The sequence below is a fragment of the Lagopus leucura genome, unplaced genomic scaffold, assembly GCF_019238085.1.
Source record: "Lagopus leucura isolate 7727_CA_CO unplaced genomic scaffold, USGS_WTPT01 Super-Scaffold_100014, whole genome shotgun sequence".
NCBI lineage: Eukaryota > Metazoa > Chordata > Aves > Galliformes > Phasianidae > Lagopus > Lagopus leucura.
This window is the reverse complement of record NW_024962268.1, coordinates 6,589,338-6,603,832: the sequence shown is the minus strand read 5'-3', so window position 1 is coordinate 6,603,832 and position 14,495 is coordinate 6,589,338. Positions and strand designations below refer to the sequence as shown.

The 14,495-nt window shown below is 34.1% G+C and overlaps 1 protein-coding gene across 3 annotated transcripts in view; it reads right to left on the bottom strand.

Moving 5' to 3' along the window:
- Positions 1 to 14,495, bottom strand: part of ADAMTS6 (ADAM metallopeptidase with thrombospondin type 1 motif 6) — a 147,269-nt gene that overhangs the window by 59,029 nt on the left and 73,745 nt on the right. For all 3 annotated transcript variants that reach the window (XM_042875090.1, XM_042875091.1, XM_042875093.1), the window contains exon 11: positions 9,107 to 9,248. In XM_042875090.1, coding sequence (XP_042731024.1) covers positions 9,107 to 9,248 — 142 coding nt within the window. The remainder of the gene's footprint in view (positions 1 to 9,106; positions 9,249 to 14,495) is intronic.

The following is a 14,495-nucleotide window of genomic DNA, read 5'->3' as shown; positions in this document are numbered from 1 at the left end:
AAATCAAGATCACTGGTTTAAATTAATACCTGTGTTGACTTTAAGAAGTGTGGATCAATGTTCAGAATATCAAAAATTGAAGTGCATTAGGACATGAAGATTTCAACCAGTTCAACACAGACAGAAGAAAAAAAATTGAATTTGGACAACTATCTATATTTTGAAAACTTCTACATTTCGGGGTGGTTTGAATCCAGAATGCTGGTTTGGGCTCCTTTTTTTACGTGCAGAATTTCACTTGTGATATACCTACACAAATACACCATCCATATATCAGCACAGCAAAGGAAGTAATAATTAAAACATGTATTTCATCATTAGGCTAACATCTCCAAAAAGGAGATTATTTAACAAATACTCCCAGACATTCAAAATCCAAGTAAATAATCAGTTGAAATTAGTGAAGTAATGGACACAGCATTCAGAATTATTTTAGTAATTATGTGTTTGCAAAATGATTTAAACAATTTTCTCTCACCTCCCTACTCAATAAAATAAGGAAAATGTTTTCCTTTTTCCTAAGTTATTTCAGGAGACAGTATGAGAAACACTGTATCACAGCTAGACGCTATTGCCGACATGGTCTGTTAGTCCTTACTCAGTCCTTAATTTCAGCTCGAGTTTTTCTCAGCAAATCTCCAAAGGCAAACAGAAAGGAATTCAAACTGAATACAGCCTGTATCACACTACTAATACTTAAGCAAAAACCACTGCTTAAATCAGAAAGGAGTTCTGTTCAGGGTCAGACATTCAGTACCTTAAGATCCTGATTTCCTTAAGGAAAACTATGTTAAATATAGAGGACTTGTAAACTAAAATAACATAATGTATCAACTTGCAGAATAAAGTTATATTAAAACAAGAAAGTGAAGAACACATTTCTGCAATTTCTTTTGATAGAAACTGTATATTTATTTAAAAGGTTATTCAATTTCCCCAAGTGCATTGCAGTTAAGAGATAGAGTAGAATTTAAAGTACATTTTCTATCACCTTGTATATGAAATTATAAATGACATGAATTGTGATTTAAAAACAAGAGATCTGAAAATAAATGGCAAAATTAATCTCTGGTCTTATTCCATTAAATGGGAGTACTATCATACCATGTTCATTATGTTTTCAGCTAATTTTGAACAGAAAGAAAATCTCACCAAGATGCACAACATTTTCTGTACTTCCTATCAACCCTCTACCTCATTCTGCCTCAAATTTATAACTACTGATTTAAAGTATTTCCTTATTACTACTATCATATCTGTAATATCTCTAAGCAGCTGTTATTAGTAAATCAGGCTGAAAAACCTATGAGAAACCCGGAAAGGTCAGGCCAAAAAATCATTGTAGAAAGAATACTGCTTTTCCTCAGACATGCACAAGTACACACTCACCCACGAATGTAAGGTGATGGCTTTTTAGGGTAGCCTTTTCTTTGTTGGTGGAAATAAGATGAGATTAACAGATCTTTTGTGAACATTAAATTGTGTGAATATTTTACTGTAACTAACAAAAAGAAGCATAATCTGAAAATTCACCAATGATCTCGAAGTCAGACTCCATGTGTGTATTCAGTAGCTATTCATTTGTAAAGGAAACAAGGGAAAATGTTCTAAAAATCCAGGAAACATAAACTGAAGCTGAGGCCTCTCACAAGATCAAGACAAGATAGATGACAACCTGTAACGGTGTATCTTAGGGCTCCATGACTTCAGTTTGGAATTCGGATGCTTGTATTTGCAGTAAATTAAACAAAGCTGAACCAATCTAGAGAAAAAAAACAGCAAATCAAATTATCTTCCTTTTGCCTAAGTGTTATCAATGATGGAGCCTCTTTCTCTTGTGTCATGCAGAGTTACATATAAGCATTGCAAATTATGTAACAACTAAGCATCCTAATTAATCATAATAAATGGTAACAATACAGCACAACGAAAACTCAGTAATATGAGCAAAGGTCAACTTGCTGTGCTGTTCAGTTCTTAATATTCAACACTAAGCCTCCAACAGAAGTTAGCAGTTTGGCCCTTAAGTAAAAAAAAAATAAGATAGAAAATACATTTACAATGCATACTAAACTATGATAATTCGGGGGACTCATATTTAAATTGCATATTAAATTCCAGAAATCTAGGGGCTCATTTTTTTCATAAAGTTTTAAAAAGTTAATCAGAATTTTATGTTTCTACAGTTTATTTCATCTACCATATGCTGCACCCCTTGATGAGCATTTGCTAAAACACAGCATAAAAATGATTTGCTTAAATTATAGCTTACAATTCAGATCTGAAAAGTATCAGCCTCACTGCTGAAATTCTGATGTTAAGACACTCAAAACTAGAAGGCTGATTATATATTATGGGTGAACTCCGGAAGGTTCAAATATAAATCTAGTTCAGATAAGCACCCAAAAGTTACCGTTTTAGTGCTCTGCTACCAAATGCTCATTAAGTGGTGCAGCATGTTTTGAATAACAACATGCTGAAAGAATGTAAAATAAAATCTGTAGCTTAAGTTGTACATTTGTATTATGTTACCTGCATGCTTTCCTAAACATTGGGTGCTTATGTGAACCTTATGGAAACTACAGAAGCCCCAGAAGGTCAATCACCTCCAAGTAGCATCTTCCCTTTGAAACCATGCAATCCTTCTCATCATTATTCAAAACACAATACAAAACCCAGAGTCTCACTATTGATTCTTGTAACCTCTAAGACACTACTACTGCTTTGATCACCGGCAACCCTTTGCCCTTTTCAAATAACTGCAACAAGATCCACAGTTTTGTGAATGTCTGTGACTCTTCTGAGAGAGAGAAAAAAAATGAAAGAGACAAAGAAAGAGGGACAAGGAGAGTGTGGAGGTAAGATAGTCATTGGAAAGAAGAAAAAAAGGATAGTATTGTGGTGGCAGCACTGTGGGAACTTTTTTAAGATTAAACAATGATGTAAAACCACCTTCAGATTCAGGAAGAGGAAAGCTTTTGGAACTTCTCTATATGCATCCTAATCTTAAAGAAAAGATTAAATTTAAGAACAAGCCTGAAAGTGTATCAAATGCTCTTGTTTACAGTATAATACTGTTAGTCCTTACACAAGAAAAGCTTGAAACTTTAATCATTCAAAATGCAAAAGACTTCTAATACTGATTAGTGATGTTGCATTTTGCAGACAAAACCTTACAAAATAGGGAATAATTTAAAGCTTGGTAAGAAAGAATATTAAGATCAGATTGTCAATTCCTCTGCATGCATATATTAAACCTACAATTTGTGAGCAATGCAATGTAAGTCAGCATGACTGACCTACTTCTGCATTGCTAACAAGCACCAAATAAAGAGCAGCTTAGGGACGGTGTAATATACGAAGCCAAATGAGAAAAAAAAGTCACTTATTAGTGAGGCAGTATTACTCATGGGTTCATGAGCACAGAATTTGTCATAGTATGAACAAGAGAGAGAAAAGAAAGGAAACTGTAGTCTAAGGAGAAGATACACCTCCGTCTTTCCCTTCTGGAAAAAAAAAAAACCAGCTTCCAGAATGTGCTTTTATCTAAAAGCCCCAGGTCACATTAAAAAAAACTATTTGAAAAATTTGTTTATGTAGAGTAATAACAAAACTCATTAACATTAAAATTTGCATCACATAATCACAAGGGTGAATTATAATTCATCCTGCTTTGTCTTAGAAGAAATTCTGCAGAACTACTGTAGAACTACTGTGTATGGAAATTTGTTTACTGTACTGGATTTTAAAGTTATCTGACCAGATAAATACTATTTTGTTTTGCTCATTCTAACTCAGTTAAACTATTCTGCCTCTGAAATGGCATGTTGGAAATTAGGAAGCTGTGTTCTGTACCTCTGCACTTTCTAAGCAACATTCTATTAACGTTCATTATCTTTATGGATACTCCCCAGAAGTCATTAAAAACCTCCTAGAGACAACTAAAGCAAGGGGATCAACAGAAGCCAGGAAATGTCTTATTTTGAGAAAAGTATCTTCATTCTTCCTGCTTACAAGCAATAAGTTCATAGTTTGAGCTTCATCAGTGCTTCAAAACTCAGATACAAAATGTGAATAGCAAATCTTTGATTTTTAAGTTATAAAATTGTATTAGATTATGACAAAGAAGAGATCTATCTGTCATAAACTAGGATATATACTTGATACATTAAGGTCCAGCATGAAATACAAAGTTCTGCTGATTCGAGTGAAGCTGTGTACTCAAGGTAGCAACTGCCTCATTCCTCTGAATTAATGACACCAGTGAAGGTAGAAAAGGATAAAATGGAAAAAATTTATCAGAGAATTGCTAAGCACTATCTCTGAAATTCATGCTAGCACCCAAGAGCTTCTCAGATCATAAAATGCACCACAGCAAAATCAATCATATGCATAACACATTAACTTCTATTAAAATATATGAGGTTTCAGCTCCTGTCCTAAAAATGTGGGGACCAGCTCCAAAGCAAAACATTATTATGAACCACAAAATCTGCAAGTTACAGTCAGGCATACTACAGATATTATTTAAACTCATAAAACAGAGACATTTGAAGTCAAGACTGGAATTCCTTCCTGAGTTAGCCCAGAGACAGCCAAGAACCAACTATGCAGATGCACAAATGTGAAGAAGGTAAGGAGTCGATAAAAGAAGTTCTCTTTACACTCATTTGAATAAAATGATTGAATATGTTTCTGAACTACCAAGCCATGTGGGACACAGAGTACAGCCTAATCGAACCATACTTAACAGTCAGGAGAGGAGAATTCACACTGCATCATCCTGCAGGAACTCGTATTCTTCTTAATACCCTCAAAATCTCCCACAACACTGCAACTAATAAGATACGTGAAAGCATGCAACACCTTTAGGAAAAAGAAGCCACACGCCAGTAGTATACGGTGAAATTTCCACCAATATAATCACCAAAAATCCAAAATTTGAGACTCTCCTGTGTCTCAAAGAATGAAGATCACTCCAAAAGTAATGCCTCCTATTTATTTCCATAAAATCACAATGGATATGAAGAGCACAATAATGCTCTTTGATAGAGAAAATTCTCAGCTACAAAACATTCTTTTTCAAAACTATTAGCCATGCATTTTCACAATGAACAAGAGTCTGCATGCCATACTTGTAAAAATCTGCCCCAGTAGACATGATCTACTGTTTCACAGATGCTATGATGGCATTATTGCTAAGAAAATGTCACGCAGTCCATCTTTAAATGGCCTGCACAAATCAAAGCCAGAAGGTGCCAAATCCAGACTATAAGGTGGGTGTGTTAGGACAGTCCAGCCAAGACTGTCATATGGCTCCATGGTAAATGGCCTGACATTATTGCACTGCAAGGGAAAGGTTGTCACATTCTCTGGCCTCACTCCAAAAGTTCAACTCCTCAACTTCGTTTGCATCATAATGTAACAGTCAGAGTCAATGGCTCATCCAAGTTCCTGGAAATCAAGACAAATCGCCTCTTTTCTTTCCTAAAACACAGTGCACATCTCTTTATCCCCTGACGGCTGCATATTGAACTTTTTTTTCAGACATGGAATTCACATTTCACCACTGCATGAACGGCGATTCTGACTCCAGCTTGGAGTGGTGACACCATGTATCATCACCAGTAGTGATGTTATCAAGAAAAATGAACCCTTCGGCATCGTTTTGGCTCAGTAGATCCTGACAATTTTGCATACAGAGTTCTTTTTATTCCTGTGAGTACTCACGACACCCACCTAGCACAAACTGTCATATTTCAATATTGACACCATCATTTTGAGTGCTTTTAAGCTGATATTCAGCTCCCTCTGTAGTTTCCTGGCTGTAATCTGCTGATCTGCATGGATGACCTGATCAAATGCACTTCTTTTCATGGTGTGACAGCTGTGCCTCACCACCCACAATGTGGTGACTGTCAATGAGTACCATATTTTCCACATGGAGGAACTCAATGACACAGCTTTCCTCCATACACATTTCCATGTCAGACATCACTTATTCAGACTGCCCCACTGCTGCCTTCTGTCACACATCAACAAAATCTAACAGAACTGGCAGGAAGTCAATCTCTACTCCATAACACCAACACCCACCTCTGATGTCATGGAGCAAAATAATAAAAAAAGAGGCATTATATTTGTAGCAGCCTAAATATATTTAAGTCACATCAACTCTCAGTTCTTTATTCAAACTACCTATTTCTTGAATTAAATTCCATGTAAGTGCTCCTGTATCACAGACTGTTTAAAAGCATAAAGAACAATGCAAATTTGACATTAGAAAATTGCTATCTATTTGGAAACAATAATAAATATGCTAAAACAGCTCTGTGAATTCTTGCCTGCCAATGTGCTGAATATTTGAAGAACATCTGATCAACAGCTGTAATACTTTTGCTGGAAGTTTTGCTTGTAAGTGACTGAAACAGAAAGCTCCATTAAGTCTAGTTCTGCTTTGCAGAATTCCTTGTCAGTGAACACACACAGAAAAGCAGACTTATGGTCCCTTCAGTAATTGAGTTCTTACGCCTTAATCATTCAAACACCTCTTCAAACACCTGAAGTTCCTAAGTGAGAGACAAAACTTCACATATTTAAATGAAGAAAAGCTTTTCTGAACTAGAACTTAATTTATGAACAAAAGCAACGAACAGTTAGAATAAAAATACAATGGACTGGATGTGGAAATACAGGAAAAAAAGCAATGAATACAGATCGTCATCAAAGCTATATGGCCAAAACAGGTAGTTTTTCTAGAGGTTAGTAAGACACACATTAGAGCAGAATTTCAAAGACCTTGAATATTTTCTAAATTACCAAATGCCATCTTGACACTTATACCAGAGCCCAAAGGAAAATTTTAATTCTTTTGATCTGAAAGTATGACAGTTTCTCTTGTCATGTCTTGCTATTACAAATTAGTAAAAAACATGAGCAAGAGGAAACAGCAACAAATTTTTTCTGGAATTCCTTTTATTTTAGAATTTAACTAAACATCCTTCCTGGAAAATTTGCTACACCTCTTCCTTTTTTAGCAGGCATTTCAATAAGAAAGGGCTGACCACTAGAAAAAAAGTCATTACATCAACCAGATACACTGTTATATAAAGATTTTTATTATGTTTTCTCATTTACAGTTGCATGCTCATTAGATTGAGATCCATGAATTATTTATAACATTATGTGAATATTAGCTCATACAGAAACATTCAAAGTTCTAACTGTTTACTTCTGATAGTGAAAGAGTAGAAGAGAAAATTTAACTTAACTTTCCCTGGTATTGCCATCCAGCTCCACTATCAGTTCTAAATACTCATTCTTCAGAAAATGTTTTTCTGGTGTGAGTATTTTCCATCTGTATTCTTTCCCTTCAATGTTATTACTTCAAATCTGTTTGATCATAATGATGGCATTTTTAGAAAATCACAGCTGAGGCAGATAATGTTTCTGGATATCACCAGGCTTCTGAAATATTCTGATATGGAAATACATACAGTTTACATTCTACTATTAAAAATAGGACTTTGGTTTTTTCTGAGACTCTTGTAAGTCATGCTCGTAGACAGCATGTAGTACACTACACCAATTCAGAGGACTAGTGATGTCACATGAATACTTAACTTCTTCTAACCATTGCTTTAATTTAGTTTCAACTTTTTTTTTTCTTTTTTTGAACTATAGGAGAATTCCTTTATAAAACTTTATAAAAAATGAAAGCAGACTTAGTAGACTCTGTAATTACCTACATCTTCAGTACTTCTAATTGTCTGCATTTTCAAATGCAGTGACTCTCCAAAGGCTACAAATAGCAAGTTAAATGCCTACACATTTCCTTAGCCTGAAAACAAAGAGTATGAAAATCTGCAAGAAAAAGGATTAAAAATTTTAGATGTAGTGACAGCAAACAAGGCCATTAGAGAACAGTGGTGGAATGTGAGAATTTACAGAGGCACACTAAAGGCCAAGACAGGTTTGATGAGGATCAGGAACAGAAGACCCTGCAAGCTAGTCAGCCAGCTACATATAGCTTTTAAAATCCTCTGCACAATGCTATCTGTCAAAGAGGCATCCCAAGAAAAATAACGTATCTATCAGCCAAGGGTTATTTAATATCCCTTTAATGGACTTTCTTTGGAGCTATCCTTTACAGAAGTAAACAGAGTAAATTTCATGATTATAATTGTTTTATTTGAATAATCAATAATTAAAATACTAGTAATTATTGATCATTCAATTCAATTAGTTAAATGATTTGAATAATCAATAACTAAAAACATAGTAATATTAGCTCTGTATTTTTAAAGCATTTAAGATTTTTTTATTTACTGTCAGTGGATTATTTAACAGTAAGTGTAACAATGTACATCATTTTACTACGTATTTTGGGCTGCAATGTTTTCTTAAAATATTGCTTTAAAATATATTGCATAATGCCCTAAAATATTAAGTATGCAGGTTTTTACTACTCCCGTAATTTTTTTTACCTTCAATACTGCACACTGGTATTTGCAGCCAAAGCAGTGCTAGTACTTAGCTATTCAATATGTTATTCAGTTTAGCTTCATGTTACTCTGCTCCCATAACCAATTATTCTTCTCTTCCAAAAGAGCTCTGAACGTGAGAAACAACGAACTCATTGTCAGCAAAAAATAAAACAGACCTGATAAATTGATAAAAATACAAACGTAACTTCAAAATGTAACTTTCAACTGAAAAGTTAAAGTCAACAAAACAGATTTCATATTTAAAAATTAATAGAGCATGAGCGTGATCCCATTTAACTGAAACCAGTGAAAATTGTGTAGTATACTTTACAAGGAGCAGGATAATATGTTCTGGGCTCCTTTCTATCCTAGCATTCAAGAATGCTTCTCCAGCTCACTGTTACACACACATCTGGGTGTAAAATACATACACAAATGACTCAAGCAAAAGATGCAGCATAAAGATTAAAATGTACCCTTTGCTTATATATGATAGTACCAGATAGAACACTGCTGGGAATTCATAACCCACTAGTGCATCTAACTAAAAATTTATGCTATAAAAGAATATATACAAATGACTAAGCAAAACACTCAGCATAAGGATTAAGACTTCTTACCCCATATTTACATTGGCGGGATGTTGCTCCATACTGGAAGCGACATTGTTCATCAGCATCATACACCTGACCTGGGGCCACAGCTGGATAAAGAAAGTCACGCTTGGGAGGTTCATTATCAAGGCAAGTACCACGGCCCGAACTGTTCAACATAAAGGACCAAAGGAATTAGGAATTCTACTGACTGTAAATCACAGCAATGATATAATGCATCTAGCTCTTACTTTTAACAGCCATGGGTGTGAAACAAGTATGATTTCAACAAAAAAAAAAACAGAACAATGGTACACCCACGGTAAAAAAACATAATTAGGGGGAATTAAGAGATCAAAATAATTTTTCATTGTAATTATTAACAAAAATGCTTATTTAGGTCATATGTTATCCTTTCAAAAAGCATGATAATTACTGAGCCACTCGAGACTGATTTTCAATTCTGTTTAAATGTTCCTACTTGTTTTCATTGAAGAATAGCTACATTTGGTCACAGAAAGAAAAATAAACAAATTAAGCAGATAAATTAAGTTTATAATTCTTAATGATCTTTTTGACCATTCAAACAGGCAAGTACTTGAAAACATAACAGATACACACAACTTAACTGATTTATATAAAACACATTTAAATTTCAACATGAATAAATGTCCAAAGAACTAGGACTGTAACATGCATTATTACTCCTCCATGTGAGAGAACAAAATAGTTACAGTGATAAAAATTGTTCAGAATCTTAGAATTTACCTCTACTTGGGTGAGTAAAAGAATGTGTATGGATCTAAAGATAGTTTCCATTGCATTTAACTAAGATCATCTTCTTTCAAAACTTTCATATTCTTTTATAGTCACTGCCTTTTTTCAATGTATGCCCATATTCAACGACAATATTTTAGTGTAGTGGAACAAATAACTAAGAAAGCCAAAGGCAGATGGAGTTCTTTCATTTAGAATACTTTACACTTTGCTAAATATAATTATTCAGTTTTATTTAGTCAGTGAGCATGAAAGAGGACAGATGCTTTTTTACTCTCATTCACATGTGAATAAGTGAGGATTTTTAAAGAATTCTTATGCCAACACTTCCAATTTTTTTCTGACATTCCTACAAATTTTGCCAGCACTTATGTTTTTTTTTTCCAAATCTTTTCCATGCATCTTGCCAAAGGAACATAATTTCAATAGTGAGTGCTCCACACTGTTTTGTGAAGATCTCCAATTTTCTACTTCTTTCATCTGCAGATAAAAACAAAAAGGCTCCTTTTTAACCGTACCACTAATTACCTCATCTTAACCTTAATTTGTTAATTTCCTCAAAATATAAGAGCAGACCTTGTGGAAAAGCCCAAACAACCACTATCACATCTAATACACAGCAACAAATTCACTAATCAACTAAGTAATAATAATAAAAAAGCTATTCAGGTTCTTTCCCAAAAAGTTCCGTATGATTCACCTGCACCTCCCCCAGCCCAAACCAAGGCATAAAATCCTTCCTTTCACCCAATCAGGGCTTAAAATGTTAAATACATGATCCTAGCATTAAAAAGTAACGCACTTGTCCCTGTATTCCAGTTCTCATTACTACAAGCGCATGCATTTGGCTGAAGTTGAGGAAACTATCATAGGTTCTTCTGAATCTAAAGCTTTTCAGTTTTGTATTCCATGTGCACGAGGAGTACATGGTAATAATTCCAATATGGAAACAAATCAAATACAATCAAAGCATTCTGCATTGTTCAAACCAAACTGCAGATACTAACTTGTTTAAACAAGCCATGGGAAGCTTAACATTTGACGCTATATATAACAAGAATATCTCCACAGATGCAACTAGTGCAGAGTTTGGTATGTAATACATAATCCTGCAAAAAGACAACCATTTAAAAACCTATCATTACCGTTGGCCACAGGCACATAGATCCCTGCACAGATCAGATTAAAGATTAAAATCTTAATCTTTAAATGTACTGAAGTTGACTGGGTGTCACGAGAGCGTTTTCTTTTTCTGCTCACCACTGCAGAGTGTGCTTCCTAGCTGCCCCACCTTCGGCATTACAGCAAGGCCTTTGGTTTTTGGACATTCTCTGTCTCATTTAATTGATTTATTAGTTCAATTATTTTGTATTGTATTATCTCACATTCTGCTATCATATTTAGTAAATTAGCATTCTCCATAAATTAGCTTGCTGCCACTATTTTTTTATGCCCATCTGCCTACCTTTTCCTTCCCACTTTCCCAGGGCATGGGTTTATGGGTCAACCCCTTCCCATTAGTCACGGAACAGGCCAAACCAGGACAGAACTGTGACATTCTCTGAAGACAGCATTTTTATTGTAACAAAAAACAGCTCTATTAATAAAAAAGCAAGAAAAGGTCTAGTAAGTAGTAACAAACTTATGAACTGCTTCTCTCAGGTTGAATATTAATTTCTTTTTCCTTCTGCTTCAGTTTTATTATCTCTTTCAAAGAATTTGAAAAAAACGGGTGTTACAAAATCAGTGGGGGAACCTAAAATGAAATGCTGTATGTGTAGATAGCGAGAATGATAAGGACTTTTCAATATCTTCATTTCTGCAAATTTAACTATTTCTACTCACCAACAGTTTCACTGCTTGTGATTTTTTCTTACATAGGAATTGAATATAAATTAAAAAAAAAAAAACAACACCCACATGATATCAGAGACAGAACATTTGTATTTTTGAAGAGGGATTGAGTAAGTCTTCATTGTCTGCTATAGGAATAAGATGAACTCAAACTCAAGACACAAGACACATTCTGCTTACTCCACAAGATACTACACTGGTACTCAAGCATTTTCTCGTTTTCCTAAGTTAATTTCATTAGTTTATATGGGGCACATTAGGACTATTTTCCATCATAAAATTGAAAAGCTTCATGCCATTTTACTGTTACTAAAAAAAGTATTCCAGCATGATGTGTCAAGAAACAAAAGTAAAGTAATCTATAATGAAGTTCAAAATTTAATTTGTATTACAATATTTCAGGCTAGAAAATTAATCTTATTTCTGTCCAAAAGGACACCAAGGATACTACATCTTTCTTTAAAAGCTCACAATCTCAAAGTTTCCGTCACTGTCAAACTGATTGATCAAAATGACAGCAACAAGGGACTCGATGCTAGACTCTTTAGCATATAACAGTGACAATCTCTGTGCAGTTATCACTTTCTATGCAAGGTTGCTGAGAAGAAAAACCACCCATGTAGACCCTTCAGGGTTTATGCTCATGTTAGACTATTTATTCTCACATATCTCAGGAACATACATACTTCATTAGGACTCCTTCAGTGGCTGAGGAAAACACCCAGAACATTAGCACAGAAAATGAGTTTGAGATGTTAGAGAATTAGCTCATTCATTGTAATACATGCTTGCACTATATTCCAGCTAAACAATCATATAGATAAACATTTAGATAGTATGCATAATATTTTCTTTAATCATATTACAAAATTTCCCATAAAAACATGGAAAATACCAACATTAAAATAACTTAAGTATAAACAGTGCATTTATATATTTACACAGCTATAAAAATATGAATTACTTATATACCTATAAATAACATTTGGCTTTTTTCAAAAGACTTACTGCATATATACTATATATTTTTCCTGAGTAAAAACTGATTTTTAAAGAGTACCAAGATATATTTCTATATGGGCTACAAAAATTGCTTAACCTGACATTAATGAATAAACTCTGCAAACTGCTCAATAATCTATAGATAATAACATATAAATATTTGTATAATAAGGGCATAAGTAATGGAGATATGATTCAGAGTGGTATGTTTAAAATTAAAAATGAGATAAACAGGATTACTAAATGCAAACGTTGTTGAACTCTGAGAAATTAAGATATTGACGTGGATTTACTAGACTCTTATGATATGTTCTACTACTTTTCAGCCTTTTACACAAGGCTAGCTCTATAGCTGAGTAGCTATTTCATAGCAAATACACTTCAATTTTGCACAATGTTCTTCTAATGCTCATTTTCTCTTTTGTTTTTTAGTAAATAATTTGTTATTTCTTTAATGCATATTTCACTCCATGCCATGTTCCCAAGCATTCTTTTCTTCTTCTGATTAAATATCCAGCACCCTTATTAGGAAAAAACCTACTGAGCCATCTATCAAAATCATCTGCTCTACCCACCAAAATCTACTGGTATCTATCCTGGAGAATTGGAGAGACACTAAAAAAAAATCATCCAATTTGTTCTATTTCCATTTCATCAGACATTCTATAGGAACCTGCGACTAATTCTGCCCTTTACAATTTACTTAAATTAATAAAATAAAAAGAACAAGTAAACAAAGACTATTATTTGAAAAGTCAATACTCAGAAACATATTGCAAGCCAGTGATTATAAAAACTGGTTCTCTTCTTTTTAAATGCAGCCTTTTAGGCAGAATACTGACTTTTGAAGACTTTAGATCTAGAATAGTTACAGACATATCCTTTTTGATCCTTATTTGTCAGCAAAAAAAGTCTTCTAATCTTTAAAGTGAAGGAAAAAACTATAGGTCAACAGATAATAACGGATGTGAATTTTCTACTTTTATTTGTATAGAAAGAGATGGAATTTTGATATTATTAATGTGCCTTGTCTTACTAAACTAGTCTCCTGGAGTAACAGGGCATATCTGCCATACAAAGTGCATAAGGCATATAAGGAAAGTATCTTGTATTATCTTGCATATTCACTTTTATGTCTGAGATTCTTGGTCAGATGATGCCTGAACACAGACACTGGAAGATTTTTTACATCATCTCTACGAGCTTGGGCAGCCTGGTCTAGTATTAAACGTGGAGGTGGCCCTGCATGTGACGGGGGGTTGGAGATTCATGATCTTTGAGGTCCCTTCCAACCCTGGCCATTCTGTGATTCTGTGAGCTTCCTTGCACTGAAGTATTTTTGGCTCAATTCCAGAGCTAGAAAAATCTAGTTACTCAGAGCTAAATCCTGCTGTATGGCAAATCTAGAGACTCTCCAAGAATATTCTGTGACAGATCTTACTCATTCAAATAGTTAAAAGAGTTAAGGCTCTTCTTCATTCCTCTTCAAAAGACAAAAATACCTTTGAAAGACTGAGCTGGTTACGTGGCTTCTTGTTAAACCTTCTCCTATCTGACACTGATAAGATTTAACAACTAGAGATTAATGACTCCAGACATCAAGCAGATTAGGTTATTACCAACTATAAAAGCAACTGAATAATGAAATGAAGAAGAAAGTTCTCTTTTTTAAATCTTGGGATCTGCATTTCCACGCCCTAGACAAATAAAGACTGGGTAAAACAAAACTTGCATTTTATATATATATATATATATATATATATATATATATATATATATATAT